General features: G+C 37.0%; 1 protein-coding gene across 2 annotated transcripts in view; it reads left to right on the forward strand.

The window, feature by feature from the left end:
- Positions 1–20567, forward strand: part of TAOK1 (TAO kinase 1) — a 133151-nt gene that overhangs the window by 83669 nt on the left and 28915 nt on the right. For both annotated transcript variants that reach the window (XM_037494974.2, XM_054689435.1), the window contains exons 10-15: positions 1106–1187; positions 6820–6987; positions 9620–9823; positions 12066–12200; positions 18138–18374; positions 19854–19982. In XM_037494974.2, coding sequence (XP_037350871.1) covers positions 1106–1187; positions 6820–6987; positions 9620–9823; positions 12066–12200; positions 18138–18374; positions 19854–19982 — 955 coding nt within the window. The remainder of the gene's footprint in view (positions 1–1105; positions 1188–6819; positions 6988–9619; positions 9824–12065; positions 12201–18137; positions 18375–19853; positions 19983–20567) is intronic.

Genomic DNA, 20567 nt, shown 5'->3' on the forward strand with positions numbered 1-20567 from the left:
GCCCTATTTTAATTATTATTATTCATAGTGATCTGATGTTCCTCTCCTAATACTTTGTTTTGATAAAAACAAGCATTATTATTTAAAGAAGTTTATGGAGAATAGATTGAAAATTTTAGAAAACTGGAATTTTTATCAGTGATAGAAAATTTTAGTAAGAAATTAATTCCTTAAGTATATTTAACATTTGAAAAGTTCTTGGGGGAATATCTAACATAGTTAATAAATATTTTAAAATTTACAAATAGATGTTTAACTTACCAATACTTTACTTTTAAAGATTACATAATTAAGGTGCATTCATTTATCTTTGCGACTTCTATAGAGATATATAAGAGGAATCTTTTGGCATAGTTTATTATTTAGTATATATAAGTAATAAATATTTTAACCACAGACTATCTTTCCACTGTGTTTAATACTTTTGGGATTCAAAAAAGAATTCTTATATACAATAAACTTAAATTTTTATTTGAATATTAAAAATTGTTGGAGTAATCATTACTGCTTTACTCACTGAATTCTAATCAATAACACTTTAATGTTACAAACATTTAATGTTTTTTAAAATATCTTAGTTGTTTTTCTGGATTTAATGGAAGTTGTATCTATTTTCTCAAGGACAGCAAACACTGAGGTTTTAGAAATGCTCCCTCCAAAGCAAGTAGAGAGATGTTCTGAAACATGCTATATAGAAGGATGATACAAGGAGCAAATGAGAGTAGGCTTTGAGAAAAAAAAATAATTGAGAAGAATTACACCTTAGATTTGAATGCAAAAAGAAAAGGATGGACTTCCCTAATTTTGCCTCAGTATCAAATGAGTTATGATATTTAATATATGATATTTAAATGTGATATTTAAACAGAATATTAAAATCTGTAAGTTTATCTTTGAATTATAATAAAGATTCATTGGTTGCTTGAGATAAATTTTCAGACTTATATGAATATAGATTTATATACAATAATGTATAGTGTATCTTTTTTAAAAAAAATTGTTTATTTTCCATTCGACCTGCCACCAATAGGCATATGCCTTGATTTGTGGATGTGTTTTTAAATGAAATAGCAATATGTTCACTTGATACTTTCCTTTACAATAGGTCTGATTATTTTCGCAACTTTGTAGATTCTTGTCTCCAGAAAATCCCTCAAGATCGCCCTACATCAGATGAACTTTTAAAGGTCAGTGCAATTACACTCTAAGTCTGTTTGCCCTAAGAAATTATTTTAAAGGGTCTCCCTGGTGGCGCAAGGGCAAAAGTCTCAGTGCTATCAAGCTATCCACTGCAGCATGAGTTTGATCCCCTCCCTGACCAGGGAGCTAACCCACACGGTGCAGCAGATCTCTCCTGTCTCACCCACTGCTCCCCTCAGCAGTGTATTTCAGTAGATCCACCTGTTCTGTCCCCCATTCTGTCTGGTGAATCCTCTCACCCCCGACACCTCTGGCCTACACCCCAGTTCTTGTATACATAAGTAAATAAGCAATAAATCTTAAAAAAAAAAAAAAAAAAGAGGACCCTCCCTGGTGGCGCAAGGGGTTAAGACACAGCACTATGAGGCCAACTGCAGCCACTGCAGCACAAGTTCAACCCCTAGCCAGGGTGGTAACCTACTTGGCACAGCAGACCTCTCCTGACTCACCCGCTGCGGCCCTCAGCAATGTATGTCAGTCAATCTGCCTGTTCTGTTCCCCACTCTGTCTCTTATGAATCCTCTCACCCCCCCACACCACTGGCCTGTACCCCAGTTCGTGTATGCATAAATAAATAAATCTTTAAAAAAGAAAGAAAGAAATGATCCAAGGATCCTACTTTTAAAAAAATAATTATTTTAAATAATATATTTTGGGGGCCTCCCCGGTGGCGCAGCGGTTGAGCGCTGGCTTGCGAAGCTGCCTGCAGCCTCTGCAGTGCCGGTTCGATCCCCGGCTGCTCCCTGGCCACTGGAGGAGGGTCCCACATGGTGCGCAGACCTCTCCTGCCGCCCGCTGCTCCCCTCAGCAGTGTACTTCGGTCCTTCTGCCTGCTCTGCTCCCCGCTCTGGCTCTGGTGAATTCTCTCACCCTCCCGCGCTTCTGACTGTACCCAGTGCTTGTATAAACAAACAAATAAATAAATAAATAAATCTTTAAAAAAATAATAATAATAATAAAAAGAATATATTTTGGTGCCTCCCTAGTGGCCTGGGAGTTAAGTCTCAGCGCTATCACCATTATTACCACTACAGCCGGAGTTTGATCCACAGCCAGGGAGCTAACCCACATAGGTTGTAGCAGACCTCTTGTGTCTTGCCCCCTGCTTCCCATAGCAGTGTATTTCAGCATATTTGCCTGTTCTACTCCCCACTCTGTCACTGGTTAATCCTCTCACCCATGTACTTTTGGCCTACACCCCAATTTTTCTACGGAAAAAAAAAGGAATGTCTTCTTCTTCTTTAATCTGAATCAGGATTAGTATGCTATACTGATTTTTACTAAAGTACTAATTTTATGTATTGTCCTTTCTTGAAATTTCTCTCAGAATGTGAAGTTTTTTCATTTGTTTTATCAGTATCAACTGTTTCTACTCTTTATGAATAGAATATATAGTTAAATATTCAGGTACCAACCAAATGGCTCAGTTTCTGTATGTATATAGAATACATTTGTGGAATTATAAATTTCAGTTCCTATGGAAGATGTCTCATTTCAAAGTTGGTAAAGCATTGTTTAACTTGGATTTAGTTTATCTCTACTATGCTTTACATATTTTCTGTTCTGTATTAAAATACTGTGAAATTACTTATGGGGGGGAAGAAATTAAGTGAAGACAAGCCAAAATAAAAATAATGGCTTTTATCTAATCTATATTTTTTGTATTTAACATATTAAAAGTCTATCAATTAAAAAAATAAAAGTCTATCAATAAAATAACATGAAAGAAAAACTGCGTAATATATTTACATAAATACTGGCTTGTGGGAAAAGTCATGACATATTTTTTTCTGTTTCCTTTGCAAAAATGTATCATGACCTTTCCAACAACCCCAATATGAAAGAGAAAAGAGATTACAAAACAAACTGTTAGAAGTGGATATAATAATTTTTGTTACCATTTTGGAAATGTAATTTTCTGACTTAGTGAGAATTTTTTTTTTTACAGTTTTTTTTTTTAAGATTTATTTTTTATTTTTATGCATACAAGAACTGGAATACAGGCCAGAGCTCCTGGAGGGGGAGGGGATGGAGGCGGAGAGGTTTCACTGAGACAGCATAGGGGACAGAACAGACAGATTGACTGAAATACACTCCTGAGGGGAGCAGCGGGCAAGTCAGGAGAGGTCTGCTATGCCATGTGGGTTGCTCCCTGGCCAGGGATAGAACTTGTGCTTGCAGTGGCTGCAGTGAGCTTCATAGGTTGCGTCTTAACCCCTTGCGCCACCAGGGAGGCCTGAGAATTTTTTTTAAGATTTATTTATTTATGCATACAAGAGCTGGGGTACAGGCCAGAGATGCGGGGGTGAGAGGATTCACTAGAGACAGAATGGGGAAAAGAATAGGCAGATTGACTGAAGTACACTGCTGAGGGGAGCAGTGGGCGAGTCAGGAGAGGTCTGCTACACCCCACATGCTGTGCCATGTGGGTTGCTCCCTGGCTGGCCAGCGTTCTAACTCGTGCTGCAGAGGTTGTGATTGCTTTATAATGTGGTGTTTAACCCCTTGCGCCACCAGGGAGGCCCCCTGACAATATTTTTAAACTCATATAAATTCTATTGTTTTAAGTAATTTCTTTATCTAATTTGCAAGATTGGCATATGCTTTCTGTTCTCAAAAATGTATTATTTGTTTGGAGCATGATCATTTTATTAATAGCAGTACCATTGTTGACTATATGTATTACACACACACACACACACACACGTGTCCAATAGTAGTATTTGTACCAAAGTATGTAGAAGTGCAATATAAAGTTTCAGTAATGCTTGGGGACTTTTAGGCAGTATGTTTACTCACAGTCTCAGAAATGATGACTAATTTTTTGGAAAAGAAGATATTATAAATAGTGGTACACACCAAGATCTGGCTAAAGCAAAAGAAAGAATGTGACTGATTTCTTATACATGCCTCATATAGGCAAAAGAAGTTCTTTTGGTAATACTGCAGCTTAGTAGGGCCAGGTATTTGGTGTTTAGTGATTGGATTTCCAAGTCTACATGTAGTATACATTTACCTGGTTTGTAGCAAATATTAGCATGACTTTATTTGAAATGATAGAAATATTTAGCAATTCCTTCTTTCCCTTTGTCCTAATTACATATGTATCTCTACTCATCCAAGATAGAGAAAAAATTAATAGAAAAATGCTTTTAAATGTATGAAGCTTTTTATTTCAGAAATAAAAACTGGAAATAGGGGCCTCCCTGGTGGCGTTGGGATTGTCTCAGCACTATCACAAAGATGGGCCACCCAGTGGTCTGAATTTGATCCTTGGCCAGGGAGCTAACCCACATGAGACCTCTCTTCTCTTGCCTCCTGCTCCCCTCAGCAGTGTATTTCAGTAAATCCGTCTGTTCTGCTCCCCACTCTCTCTCTGGTGAATCCTCTCACCCCCCTGCACCTCTGGCCTACACCCTTGTTCTTATACACAAAAATAAATAAAATCTTAATAAAAAACTTGTTTAAAAAAATGGAAATAACTTTAGAATTAGGGTATGGTTAAGTAATTTTGGCATAAATATTTGATAAAATATTGTACAGATGTGTTTATGTACTTGAAATAACACTTATGACAATGAAAGAATAAAATATTGAATAGTTATAACTGCATAGAGAAGAAATAAATTTGATTAATAAATAAAAAATTAATAAAGAAGGTAAAAAATTTAAGAATTCAGACCTCCTCTGGTGGCACAGGCAGTTGATCGCCACGCCTTGAAGCTGTCTGCAGCCTCTGCAGCTCCGGTTTGATCCCGGCCAGCCAGTTTGGGTCCCACATGGCGCAGCAGACCTCTCCTGTCTCACCTGCTGCTCCCCTCAGCAGTGTATTTCATCAGTCTGCCTGTTCTGTTCCCCACTCTGTCTCTGGTGAATCCTCTCACCCTTCCGCGCATCTGGCCTATACCCCAGTTGTATAAAATAAATAAATAAATCTTTAAAAAATTTTTCAAAAATTCAGGGGCATCTCATAAACCCAAGGGCAGAAGGTAGCCTTCTGCATTCTGTGTACTATGTATTAACACAATCTACACATAGAAAATTTGTGAAAAGAACTGTATCCAAATACTATAGCAGTAGGCCTCCCTGGTGGCACAAGGGGTTAAGTCTCAGCACTATGAAGCTATCCATAGCCACTGCACCACGGGTTCAGTCTCCATCCAGGGAGCTAATCCACATGATGCAGCAGACCTCTGCTGTCTCACCTTCTGCTCCCTAGTCTGTGTGTGATGAAGCCTCTCACCCCTCTGCCCCCACACCTCTGGCCTAGCTCTTGGATGCATAAATAAATAAACTAAATCTTTAAAACAAAATGCTGTTGCAGCTATAATTTCTTATGGTAGAAGTGCTCTACTTTTCTGTATTTGATAAGGTTGAGCTTTATTATATGTTAGTGATAAAAATCCCCAATAATGTCCTTCAGTCAGCTGCTAGTGTTTTGTGAAGTATTGTTTATATAACATGTAAAGGAGCCCATGATATCCAGATTTGTTATATAATTATCATTAGGAAATATATTCCTGTTAAAACCACAGTTATAACATAACTCAGAACTGAACTTGTCTTTTCTATGCAGTCAGTACTTCTAAGAGTATGTAAGTCTTTATTTAGCCTTTATCTGGGGCTCTAATTTGACAGTGTTTAGTGATTAATTAGACCTTTGATTATGTCAGCTCTATTTTCAGTTAACCAACAGAGATATTATGTTCAAAGTTCTTAAAAGATACATAGAGGTAGTTAAGTAGGCTCAGTGTACACACATACACACAAATAAATGACAATTTGTAAATATAAGAATTCAGAAGTTGAATAGAATTACATAGCTATAGATAATATGCATTATCTTTTTTTTAATTTTTTTTTTAATAGAGGCATGTTTTATTTGTTTGTTTGTTTTTTTTTTTTTTTTTTAAGATTTATTTATTTATTTATTTGTTTCTACAAGATTGATTGATTGATTTATACAAGCACTGGGTGCAGTCAGAAGCGCGGGAGGGTGAGAGAATTCACCAGAGCCAGAGCGGGGAGCAGAGCAGGCAGAAGGACCGAAGTACACTGCTGAGGGGAGCAGCGGGCGGCAGGAGAGGTCTGCGCGCCATGTGGGACCCTCCTCCGGTGGCCGGGAAGCAGCCAGGAATCGAACCGGCGCTGCAGAGGCTGCGGGCAGCTTCGCAACCCAGCGCTCAACCGCTGCGCCACTGGGGAGGCCCCTTATTTGTTTGTTTTTTTGTTTATACATGCACTGGGTACAGTCAGAAGCGCGGGAGGGTGAGAGAATTCACCAGAGCCAGAGCAGGGAGCAGAGCAGGCAGAAGGACCGAAGTACACTGCTGAGGGGAGCAGCGGGCGGCAGGAGAGTTCTGCACGCTATGTGGGACCCTCCTCTCATGGCCGGGAGCAGCCGGGGATCGAACCAGCACCGCAGAGGCCGCGGGCAGCTTCGCAACCCAGCGCTCAACCGCTGCGCCACCGGGGAGGCCCAATATGCATTATCTTTTGTGATTATTAGGAGAGTAATTCTAGGATCTGAGAAGAGGGTACATTTGTATTAATTGAAAAGATATATAGAGAGTTAATGTGTAGAATTCAAACTGACTTTTACCTTCTACTCTTACCCAGCACATGTTTGTTCTTCGGGAGCGCCCTGAAACAGTGTTAATAGATCTCATTCAAAGAACAAAGGATGCAGTTAGAGAGCTGGACAATCTACAGTATCGGAAGATGAAGAAACTCCTTTTCCAGGAGGCACATAATGGACCAGCAGTAGAAGCACAGGAAGAAGAGGAGGTAATAACTTAGAAATGACTAAACTAATGAGTTTTCTTTAATACTGTTTTCCTTATGGAACTTGTTTTGCCAAGAATATTTTATAAGATCCCAACTGGGAAAAAATTATTGTATTCGTTAAGTTCAACCCCTTCGTGATACACATTGGCATGAAAAAGCACAATGAAGTCTTTTATTTAAAAAAAAAAAAAAAAAAACTCTTCAACTTTAATTATCAGTAACTTAGTCTCTCTCAAATTCTTGGCCCCTGAACCCTTTTTTGCCTGACTTCCAATTTTATGGGACATACTTTTGGAAATATTTGTAATTATAGACTCTGGAATTAAATAACATTTACTCAGAAGTCATTAGAAAGTTACTAACTATCCCTACTCTTACCAGGGATAGTTATACATAGTTTCATTCCACCTTCACTGTTCTAAAATACTCATTTTACAGATGAATAAGGTAAAACTCATAGAAGTTAACAAACTCTCTGTAGTTAGAGTCATATGGCTTCAAATTTATATATCTCTCACTCTTAAGGTCACGTTCTTTATATGTTGCTTTTTAGCTGCAATGGAAATATAAATTGCAAAAAAAAAAAAGTAGTTACAGAACTTTTCTACGAGGAAATATACATACAAAGTTTATAATTTGTAGAATTGTATTTTTTTTTATTTTAAAGATTTATGTATTTATGCATACAAGAGCTGGGGTACAGGCCAGAGATGCAGGGGTAGGAGGGTGAGAGGATCCACCAGAGACAGAGTGGGGAACAGAACAGGCAGACTGACTGAAGTACACTGCTGAGGGGAGCAGTGGTCGAGACAGGATAAGTCTCCTGTGCCATATAGGTTGCTCCCTGGCCGGCCAGGGATCAAACTCGTTCTGCAGAAGCTGTGGATTGCTTCATAGTGCGTTGCTTAACCCCTTCCGCCACCAGGGAGGCCCGAATTGTCTTTTTTATTTTAAATATTTTCAGTTTTGTTGTTTGTTCTGACAGAATTCCAAAGCTCTGATTCATTTCTATTTCTTTTCAGTGAGATAGATTACTTTCTCAACCTAGTAGATATTTCTTTTTCATAATACCACGTAATTGGGCCTCCCCGGTGGCGCAGCGGTTGAGCGCTGGGTTGCGAAGCTGCCCGCGGCCTCTGCGGCTCCGGTTCGATCCCAGGCTGCTCCCGGCCACTGGAGGAGGGTCCCACATGGTGTGCAGACCTCTCCTGCCGCCCGCTGCTCCCCTCAGCAGTGTACTTCGGTCCTTCTGCCTGCTCTGCTCCCTGCTCTGGCTCTGGTGAATTCTCTCACCCTCCCATGCTTCTGACTGTACCCAGTGCATGTATAAACAAAAAACAAACAAACAAATAAAATAAAAACATGCCTCTATAAAAAAAAAAGGAAAGAAAAAGAAAAACAGTGTCATTTAAAAAAAAATGATAAAGTCTCATAATACCACATAATTATGAACTATTAAAATGTAAGACAATGTACAGGTTTTTTTGGTTGTTGTTCATATAATAGTCATTAGAAATTGTATTGGGCTATTTTTGAAATATGAAGTATTTTAGTAAAGTTGTAAAATTAGCAAAATTATTATATAGTTAAATCTGTAATAGCATCTCTGTTAGGCTAGGGATATAAGAAAAGGAAAATATATCTACACATTTACTATGTGTCTATTTTTATTAAATTTTACATATTTCATAGAATTTTGGCATTGGTGAAGTGACTGTTCATGCCCAAATGCCATGATTTGCCAGGTTTGGTCAGGCCAGGTTACTTCAGAAAAACATTCTTATGATTTTGATTAAATACATATATAATTATAAATACATATGTAATATATTATATAATATACGTAATTTTAATTTACATAAAATTTGATAGGAATTAAATTATTTAGTAATAGAAGGGTAGATTAGAGCCTATAATTCTGAGAAAGAAAGAAAAATCTACTTACGAAAGGCTTTAATAAAAAGTAACAACTAAAAGGGGATTGGTTTTTTTTTTTTCATTTTATTTTTTTATTTAAATTTTATTTTTATATTCCCCATACAATTACAACCCCCTTATTTTGACCCCAAGCCCTCCTTTCCCTGCCCCCCACCCCCCATAGAGTGTCCTGGTTCATAGTTGTTTGTTGATTTTGATATTTTCTTTCTTATAGTTATTCTTTTTCCTGGTCCCTTATTTAAGTTTTCTAGATTCCTGCTATGAGTGAGACCATCCGGTATTTTTCTTTTTCTTTTTGCCTTATTTTGCTGAGCATGATCCTAAAAGGGGATTGTTAAAGGATTTTAAAATTGGAGGTCGGGGCTTATTTTAACCAAGGAGTTATTGAGAAATGAACAAAATATGGATATATATACCCCACAAGATGTGTGATATAGAAATGAATTTCAAAAAATGTCTATCTAGGGAAAATGCTACATCACTTTGGAAATAACCCTAAACTGATGAACTCTATCCATGGTTAGGTTTTTTCTGCTTTTCTGTCAATTAGCACTTAGGAAATACCCTGGCCATGATAAATGGAGTTTCTGATGATAGACCAGTGACTTCTTTTCTAGGACTGTGGTCAAACAGTTGTTAAATATTCAAGATTTCAAAAGACATCAATGTTTGAACTAATGTTCTTTTTCCATAGGAGCAAGACCATGGTGTTGGACGAACAGGAACAGTGAATAGTGTTGGAAGTAATCAGTCTATCCCCAGTATGTCCATCAGTGCCAGTAGCCAAAGCAGTAGTGTTAATAGTCTTCCAGATGCTTCAGATGACAAGAGCGAACTAGACATGATGGAGGGAGACCACACAGTAATGTCTAATAGTTCTGTCATCCACTTAAAACCTGTGAGTATTTGGATTTCAGTGAAAAACATTTCAAATTTGATACATAATTTTCTTCGTCTGATGAATTAAAGAGAGATTTCTCTGGTGTATCAATGTGGAACATTTTCAGGTAATTTCTTTTAAAATGGCAATAGGTATGTTAATTCCCAGTGTATTATGTGCATTTGAGAAACTAGTATTTTAAGAATACAAGAATAATTATTTTTTAAATCTGAAGAGGAGAATATATAAATACATGGAAAATAAAATATTTAAAAACAGTAAGTCACAAATGAAATTCACTATAATGATTGTCTTTGGGGAATGGAGAAGGGGTTTTTTGTTTGTTTGTTTGTTTGTTTTTGTTTGTTTCGTATGCCAGAGGTTCGAGGGTTCGGGGTGAGAGGATTCACCAGAGACAGAATGGGGAGCAGAACAGGCAGATTTCTGAAATATACTGCTAAGAGAAGTAGGGGGCGAGACAGGAGAGGTCTGCTATACCATGTGGGTTAGCTCCCTGGCCTGGGATTCATCTCAGGCCTTAGCAGTGATAGTGCTGAGACTAGACCCATAGGCCACCAGGAAGGCCCTAATGGAGAAAAGGGTTTAGAGAAGTGATGACCAAAAGCTTTTTTTGCATTATATGTAATATTTATCTTTTAAATAAATTAGTACACTTATAAATTCTGGGTTTAGGAAATACAGTTATTTGCTACATTATTCTTGATACTTGCAAGCAAAATTAAATTTTTTCTTTACTTGAAAGTCAGTTAACTCCTTTTAGCAATTAAAAGGAATACTTCCTTTTTAACTTACAGCTTGTGTTATTACTTAATAAGTTATTAGAAACAATAACTAAACGTGGAACCAACCTAAGTATCTATCAACAAATGAATGGATAAATAAAATGTGATACATGCATCTTACGGAATACTGTTAACATATAAAAGATCGAAATTCTGGTACATGCTACATGAATGAACTCTGGAAACATTAACACAAGCCATATAAGTCAGATGCAAAAGTACAAATTTTTTTTTAATGAAGTACCACTACTTTCATTCTTGCTAATTTTTTGACAGTATAGGATTTCTCCCTTCAGGTATGGTCACTATAGTTTTCCTACCACCAAGCACCCATAGTCCTCCACCTTACTCCATTGTGCTCTTCCCCAGTCCCTCATCTTACCCCTTCCCATCCCATTCACCTCCTGCATGCCTCAGATTAATGGTCAGCTTTTAAGGTTTGGTGTTAAAGTTTGTCTTTGTCTGATCCTGTTTGGTTTCTCTATATTCCACATACAAGTGAAACCATCCAGTATTTATCTTCCTCCTTCTGATTTCTTTTGCTTAACATAATTCTGCAAAAAGGACAAATGTTACATAATTCCATTTTTATGGAGTGTATGCAATATGCAAATTAAGAAAAACAGCAGATTAGATGTTACTGGGAACTGAGTGGAGGTGAAATGGAGAGTTAAGGCTAATAGCTACAGTTTCCTTTTGGGGTGATGATGAAGTTTTGGAAATAGTGGCAATGGTTGCTCAGCTTTGAAAATGTAATACCACTAAATTACATACTTAAGATAATTAAAATGGAAAGTGTTATATAGAAATTTATATATGTTTTATATATAATTTTTTGGTCATTTTTATGACCAAACCACATATACACTCAAAGTTGTTACAATGATTTAGTTAATTATTAATGTTGTTCATAGCAAAATCATGTTTAATTTTTGTTTTATAATAATAGAAAAGAGTATTACCCCATGTGAGTAGCTCCCTGGCTGGGGATCAAACTCATGCTGCAGTGGCTGCGGATAGCTTCATAGGTTGTGTCTTAACCCCTTGTGCCACCAGGGAGGCCCTATAAAGGAATTTTAACACTATTTTTCCTTATAAAACCGAAGAACCTTAAAGAAATTAATTTTTTACTGCTGTTTAAAATCCTTTTTAAAAATATGCTTTATCATTTTGTTTCTAAGTTATGTTAAAGCTTTTCAATTTTGCATGTAAATCTAGTGTTGTGCATGTCTTTATCCTGACTTTGTGTACTATTTCATTCACTGAGAAAATCATGTCTCCTGAGTCTAATTATGTTGAAAATAAATATGTCATTATTCCTAATATCTGTTTATTTTTGCTTTTTAAAATTATATCTTTGAGATTTGATCAAGTTGTCTTTAAGCTTAAATTTTCTTGTAAGGTCAAGTTAACTGTGTTTGTTCCCCTTATATAGTATTGTCTCTCTCATTGCCTAGGAGGAAGAAAATTACAGAGAAGAGGGTGATCCTAGAACAAGAGCATCAGATCCACAATCTCCACCCCAAGTATCTCGTCACAAATCACACTATCGTAATCGAGAACACTTTGCTACTATACGGACAGCATCACTGGTATGTACTTCCCCTAAATTAAAAATACACTTTTCATGTTGAACCTTGGCATCTGTTTACAAGTATAACTATATCTTATTCTTTTGTATTTGTGTCTCAATTTTGCAAAGCATTCTTTCATTTAAGTGCCTGTTATGAAAAAAACATTACACAAAGTTCTCTGAAAGATGTTAAATTAGTAATATCTTCAAGACACGTGCAAATAATTAATATGTTAAAATGCATCAAATGCTTGAGAGGGCTACAGCTACAAGGTACCAAGTAGGAATTCAAATTATTCTTGATGTAGGGCATAAAGGAAGCATAATAATTAGTTGATTTTAGGCATAGAGTCGAGTAGAAATGTTATCTCCAGGTAAGAATTGACAAGAAAGTACTGATACTATGCATAATGAGGGGAAATAGCAGGTCATCCAATTTTATATACTCTAAATGTAGTTCTTCTTATTTCCCAAATAATAAAAGTACATTATAAAAGTCCAGTGCAAGGTTGTTGTTATAATCGGTACTTATAGCCCTGATCAGTCAGATAACCAATAAAGATCAGATAGCGGGCCTTCCCTGGTGGAGCAGTTGAGCGCTGGGCTGTGAGGCTGCCCGCAGCCTCTGCAGCGCCAGTTCAATCCCCAGCCACCGGCAAGGATCCCACAAAAAAAAAAAAAGATCAGACAGAAAGGAATAAAGATATGGAAATTATCTGATAGGTCAATTAGCAGATTTAGTAAATCCCATACTATGTCCATTAATACATATGATGTTGTGAGGTCAGGAATGCCATCTTCCAATAAAAGTTAGAGCATTTCTGCTATTCTGCAACATTTAATAGCTATGAAGAGAGTAAGTGCTAAAGATTCCTTAATTTTTTCATAACTGCTTTAATAAATACCTAATAGTGGGGCCAAGCTCATGTGAAAACATCTTTGCAACTTAGTGTATATTAAATGTTTCCCAAGAAAGTGTTCACTTCTGGGCCTCCCCGGTAGCGCAGCAGGTTGAGCGCAGCTGTCTGCTGCCTCTGCAGCACGGGTTTGATTCCTGGCTGGCAGGGAGATACCCACATGGTGTGGCAGACCTCTCCTGTCTCGCCTGCTGCTCCCCTCAGTAGTGCTTTCAGTCCGTCTGCCTGTTCTGCTCCCCTCCCCTACCCCCCGCTCTGTCTCTGGTGAATCCTCTCACCCTCTCGCGCCTCTGGCCTGTACCCCAGCTCTTGTATAAACAAATAAATCTTTAAAAAAAAAAAAGTCTTCACTTCCAAAGTTTGGCCCCCTCAGATTAATTAAGGACAACCTATATTATGTATTTTGAAACCTTAAGATCAGTATCCCTAAATCCAGAAATTCCTTGATTTTAAATAAAACGTTTAGAGACTATATAGTTAGAGGTGTAAATATAGCTATATTATTCAGTATAATTACGCTATATAATATTAGTATAATCAGTCTAACTACTACTTCCTCCCCACCCCATACAATAAAATATAATACAGATCTTAGGTATTCAATTTGAAGAGTTTTCACAATCATACACACTTTTATTAATCGTCACCTGAAAAAACAATATACATAGAACTTCTTGTCATCCCAGAAAGTTGCCTTCATACCCCTCTTTAGTCAGTTCTGCATTTCCATGACCATCACTTTCTGTTTCTTCACTATTGTCAGTTTGGATTTGGTATAAAGAAATAACACAGAATGTATGTTTCCTCAGCTCAATGTTTATGAGACTCATCCATACTATTACGTATGTCAAAATTCATTCTCTTTTATTATTATATATACTTTTTTTTTTAAGTTAGGGTTTTGTTTTTTTTTTTTAAAGATTTATTTATTTATGCTTACAAGAACTGGGGTGTAAGCCAGAGGTTCAGGGGGTGAGAGGATTCATCAGAGACAGAGTGGGGAGCAGAACAGGTGGATGTACGGAAATACACTGCTGAGGGGAGCAGCGGGCGAGGCAGTAGAGGTCTCCTGCGCCATGTGGGTTGCTCCCTGGCCGGCTGGGGATGGAACTCGTGCTGTGGTGACTGATGATAGCTTGATAGTGCTGTCTTTAACACCTGTACCACCAGGGAGGCCCTTTTATTGTATATACTTTTATGTTATGTGATCATACCAGAATTTTTATTATCCTTTCATTTAGGAGCATTTGATTTGATTCTCATTTGGCGCTATTATAAAGTTTCTGTTAACATTTCTTGATAAGTCTATATATGAACATGATGTTTTAATTCCTTTTGTGAAATAGATAAGGCTAGAATTGCTGAGTCATAGCATACATGTACATTTAACTTCATAAGAATCTGTCAAACGGTTTTCAAAAATACCATTTTACTTGCCCATTAGTAATGTCTAAAGAGCTCTAGGTGGTCCATATTCTCTCCAAAGTTTGGTGTTATCAGTCTTTCACCATTTTTAGTAGCTTTAAAATAGAATCTAAATGCTTCTCCTTTTTTGCATTTCCCTATAACTAAAGATGTAGCCATAATATTTAACACCTTTTCATGTGCTTATTGTCTGTCATACAATATTTTCTTTTCTTTCTTTTTTGATTTATTTATGCATACAAGAACTGGGGTACAGGCCAGAGGTGTGGGGGGTGAGAGGAGTCACCAGAGACAGTAGGGAACAGAAGAGGCAGACTGACTGAAATACACTGCTGAGGGGAGCAGCCGGCAAGACAGGAGAGATCTCCTGCAACCATATGTGTCACCTCCCTGGCCAGGGATTGAACTCCTGCTGCAGAGGCTGTGGATAGCTTCACAGTGCTGTGCTTAAACCCTTGCACCACCAGGGAGGCCCCATACATTATTTTCTTAATGTGAATATGTCTTCAAGTTTTTTGTTTGACTTCTCATGCAGTTCATGTTTTTGTTTAGGATTTATTTGCCCTTTAGTTTTTTCTTTTCATTTCCCTAATGGCTAATGCTGTTGTGCACCTTTTACTTGCTTGCTAGCCATTTGTATATCTTCTTTGAAGAAATGTCTATTTAATGTCCTTTGCTCATTTTTTAATTGGGGTATTTAAATTGGATTTTAAAACTAAAATATTTCTAATTTCTCATAAGCAACAGTAAGAAAAGAATAGGTAAATCACAAATGGAGAAAAATATTTTCAAAGTATACAATATAATACTTATAGTTAAATAAAGCATTCTTACAAATCATTATTAATAAGATGAAATGGGGCCACGCTGGTGGTGCAAGGGTTAAAGTCTCAACACTATCAAGCTATTGCCGGCCACTGTGGCATGGCATGAGTTTGATCCCTGTCCAGGGAGCTAACCCACGTAGCACAGCAGACCTCTCCTGTCTCACCTACTGCTCCTCTCAGCAGTGTATTTCAGTTGATCCACCTGTTTTGCTCCCCTGTTGGTCCCTGGTGAATTCTTTCACCCCCCTGTACCTCTGGCCTGGACTCCAGTTCTTGTATGCATAAATAAATAAAAATAAATCTTTTTTTTTTTTTAAAGAAAAACTGGGCCTCCCTGGTGGCGCAGCAGGTTGACCACAGCACTGTGAAGCTGTCCACAGCCTCTGCAGCACGGATTTGATTCCCGGCCAGCCAGGGAAATTCCCACATGGCGCCTCAGACCTCTCCTGTTGCGACTGCTGCTCCCCTCAGCAGTGCTCTCAGTCTCGTTCTGCTCCCCACTCTTTCTTTGGTGAATCTTCTCACCCTCCCGCACCTCTGGCCTGTACCCAGCTATTGTATATATAAAAAACAAATCTTTAAAAAAAAAAAAAGGAAAGAAAAGCTGCAATAAAGTTTACCTCACACCTACTAGGATGGCTGTTCAAAAAATGGGGTGGGAATAACCAGAGTTGGAAAGCTTATAGAGAAACTGGAACTCCCGTATGTTGCCAGTAGGAATATAAAATGGTTTAGCTGCTATGGATAACAGTTGATGATTCCTCAAAAAGTTACACATAGAATTGCCACATGATCTGGCAATTCAACTCCCAAGTGTATATCCCAAAGAATTGAAATCATATATTAGTAGCATATACACACATGTTTATAACAGCAGTATTCACAACAGCCAAAGGGTTGTAACAACAAAAAGGTTCATTAATTGATGAATGGATAAACAGGTTATAGTATATGTATACCATAGAATTTTTTTTTTTAAAGATTTATTTATTTATACAAGCACTGGGTACAGTCAGAAGCGCGGGAGGGTGAGAGAATTCACCAGAGCCAGAGCAGGGAGCAGAGCAGGCAGAAGGACCGAAGTACACTGCTGAGGGGAGCAGCGGGCGGCAGGCGAAGTCTGCGCACCATGCGGGACCCTCCTCCAGTGGCCGGGGAGCAGCCGGGGATTGAACCGGCGCTGCAGAGGCTGCAGCCAGCTTCGCAACCCAGCGCTCAACCGCTGTGCCACCAGGGAGGTCCTATACCATAGAATTTTTATTTAGCTATGAAAAGGTATGAAATGCTAATACATGTTATACAACATAGCAGAACCTTAAAAACATTCTAAATGGAAGGAGGCAGACACAAAGTCACAAAGGACTTATTTTATATGAAATACCCAGAATAGATAAATTTAGAGACAGAAAACAGATTGGTGGTTACCAGAAGGAATATAGAGTTTTCTTCTGAGTTGATAAAAAGTTTTGTAACTCGTTGAGGTGACAATTGCATAACATTGTATCTATATTAAATGTTACTAAATTGTTTATTTTTAAATGATCTCAATTTTAAATTATATAAATATCTCAATTTAAAAATCCAATTTTTTACATTTTTTTTATGGTCAGTTTGTTTTTGTGGGTCCTGCTCAAGCAATATTTGCCTACCCAGATCAAGAAGGTAGTCTTTTTCTTTTGCTTTGTGATCTGGGATTTTTTTTTTTTTTTTTTTTATATATATATATTTTTTTAATAGAGGCATGTTTTATTTATTTATTTATTTGTTTGTTTTGTTTACACATGCACTGGGTACAGTCAGAAGCGCGGGAGGGCGGGAGAATTCACCAGAGCCAGAGCGGGGAGCAGAGCAGGCAGAAGGACCGAAGTACACTGCTGAGGGGAGCAGCGGGCGGCAGGAGAGGTCTGCGCGCCATGTGGGACCCTCCTCCGGTGGCCGGGGAGCAGCCGGGGATCGAACCGGCGCCGCAGAGGCTGCGGGCAGCTTCGCAACCCAGCGCTCAACCGCTGCGCCACTGGGGAGGCCCGATTTTTTTTTTTTTTAATACAAGAACTGGGGTACAAGCCAGAGACGCGGGAGGGTGAGAGGATTCACCAGAGGCAGAGCGGGAAACAGAACAGGCAGACTGACAAAATACACTGCTGAGGGGAGCAGCGGGCAAGACAGGAGAGGTCTGCTGTGCCATGTGGGACCCTCGCCAGTCGACTGGGATTGAATCTGCGCCGCAGAGGCTGCCAACTGCTTCACAGCGCAGCACTCAACTGCCTGCTCCACCAGGGGAGGCTCTGATCTGGGTTTTATGTTTAGGTCAAATGATTCTTTTCAGATTAATATTTGCATGTAAATAGAGGACTTGAGGTTTATTTACTTTTTTCTACAGAGTACCAGTTGTTTCAGCAGTATTTGTTTGAAGTTTTCCTCTCTGAATTAACTAGACATTTTGGTAGAAAATCAGTAGGCTGAATATGTGTGGGTCTGTTTCTAGATTGTATGCCTTTGCTTTGACTTATTCAGCCTGTTCATATACCATACCACGCTATTTCAATTACTGTATATCTTAGAGCCCCTCTCCTCCAAGTTTGTTTTGGTTGTTCTAGGCCCTTTGTAGTCCTATAAAAATTTTAGAACTAGCATGTCTATTTTTTTTAAAGACCTGCTGGAAATGTAATTGATAACCATTAATTGGGATTTCTTACATTAATTGACTTAGTAGTAGAGTGATCTAAAATGCTTTCAAAAGAAAAATGTTTTGCTTTACTCTTTCCTCTCCATTGTTGGTATGTCTAGGTTACAAGGCAAATGCAAGAACATGAACAGGACTCTGAACTTAGAGAACAGATGTCTGGCTATAAGAGAATGAGGCGGCAACATCAAAAGCAGCTGATGACTCTGGAAAATAAACTTAAGGCTGAGATGGATGAACATCGCCTCAGATTAGACAAAGATCTTGAAACTCAGCGTAACAATTTTGCTGCTGAAATGGAGAAACTTATCAAGAAACATCAGGCTGCTATGGAAAAAGAGGTGGCTCATTCAGTATTATTAATTTGCTTGTTTTATTTTGTGACCATCTCAGAATTAACCAAGATGGGATTTTAATGTTAGGGTATCTTTTCCTGAAAACCAAGCAAATCAGTTGGGGAAAAGGAGAAACATTTATATAATATGTATAATACCAAGTACTGAGTCTGGAAATCAGTAGACATGGAATCAATCATTTCCTGACACTTGACAGTTTTATAGTATCACTGTGGGTAAGTCATTCAACTGTTCTAGGTCCCAAGTACCTTGATTATCTGAGGAGTTTGGTAGTCTCAAAAGATCACTCATGATTCTCTTCTTGTATTTTTTGGAAACCCTCCTTAAATTTATAGCAGTATTTTTAGATAAGAATAATTGAAGATTATTCTAATTTTACAGTGTTAGAATGAAAGGTGCTTTATTTAGGATTCCTATTATGTGAAATTTTTTTTCTTATGTTTTTAGTGTAGCATGTTTCATTTTATTTTGATAGTTATGTTTGTCAAGTAAAATATAAGTTTCTCCGTAAATTCACTATTGACAAATATGTATGGCTAGTCTATTTGGAGGCATTATTTATGGTAAGTACCCTGTTTAACACCCTCCTCCCATAAATAAGAAACACTCTCAGCAGCTCTTTTGCCCACTGTCGGTGTAAGTATCTTCTCTTTTCCTTTTCCTAATAATGGAAAAAAAAAAGTAATAGTCCCAATAGTAAAAAATTTGACAGGATAATTTATGGTGTAAATAAATACTTGATTTTTAAATAATTTGCTGAAAGAATGTACAGATACTTAGAATCCAGTTGATCATTGGGTAGTATTTTTAATAACAGGAAAGATAGATAACATATTTTGGAACTTAATTCATGAAACAGGATGTGTAATATGATTACAAATTGTTTACAATGTATAGAAAAAATTAGGAAGGGGTGCACCAAAATGTTTATATTGGTTATCTCTGGTTGTTGAATTGTGCAAGATTTTTTTGATTTTCTATATTTTGTAAATGTTCTACAATGAGTATATATCACATTATTATCAGAAATAAAATAATAGCTTTATCATATTAACATTCCATGTTAATGTATAAAGTAAAGGTTCGGGCTTAATATAAGGGCAAATTATTACATTTAATATACACATAAGTCTAGATAAAAGGTCATGATTTAATTTATTCATAGATAAGTATATATTTTGTTTTATTGGGTCAAGGGCAGGTTCCTGTTCATGAAACAAAAAAGGCAAAAACATTTTGACTTTAAAAGATTAACATATTAAGGATAAATTCTACTTTATTGGTTTTTTGAAATTCAAATAAAAATGCTGAGTAACACTAATAATTTGTTGGGTATTCTTATTTTGGTGATTAAATTGATTTTATATTCTTGAGGAAAAAAGGGTATCTTTGGTGATGTATATTAAATTACTGTTTTGTGTCTATATACTTAACTAATTTTATCCATTTAAAATTTTCATATAGGCTAAAGTGATGGCCAATGAAGAGAAAAAGTTTCAGCAACATATTCAGGCCCAACAGAAGAAAGAACTGAACAGCTTTTTAGAGTCCCAGAAAAGAGAATATAAACTTCGAAAAGAACAGCTTAAGGAGGTGCTTATCTTATAAATAATTCTCAAGCCATTTATGTGCTTACTGATTATACCCAGTGGTGATGAACTCATAAAAAACCATTAGGAAAAAATTTTATGATTTTGTTTGATTATATCAGTTTGAATGAAGATATTGATTATAATCAGTTACTCTTCAGTTGACTGAGATCTTCTCCTGAAAAGAATCCTTTCCTGAAAATATAAATCATTTTATTTATAATAGCTTTCCTATGTGTTTAAGTAACTAACTCATTAGTAATAAAAACATTAGAATTGGAAAAAAGAGCTACATATATATATATATATATATATACACCTTTGTATATATATACACCTTTCTTTAAAAACTAAGCATGCTTTCTTACTTTTGGCTCAGAAGATGACAGTGATTGCTTTCTCTGATTTTAAAACATAAATTAAGGATAAGATGCATATCTGTTTATTACAATTTATTTAATAGAACATGCTGATTATTTATGACCACATGATTTCATATTTATCTGCCTTTGTATCTGCTTTCTTCAACTTTTTTTTTTTTAAAGATTTATTATTTATGTATACAAGAGCTGGGGTACAGGCCAGAGGT

The sequence above is a fragment of the Talpa occidentalis genome, unplaced genomic scaffold (assembly GCF_014898055.3).
Source record: "Talpa occidentalis isolate TD23 unplaced genomic scaffold, MPIMG_talOcc4v2.1 talOcc4.7, whole genome shotgun sequence".
Taxonomy (NCBI): domain Eukaryota; kingdom Metazoa; phylum Chordata; class Mammalia; order Eulipotyphla; family Talpidae; genus Talpa; species Talpa occidentalis.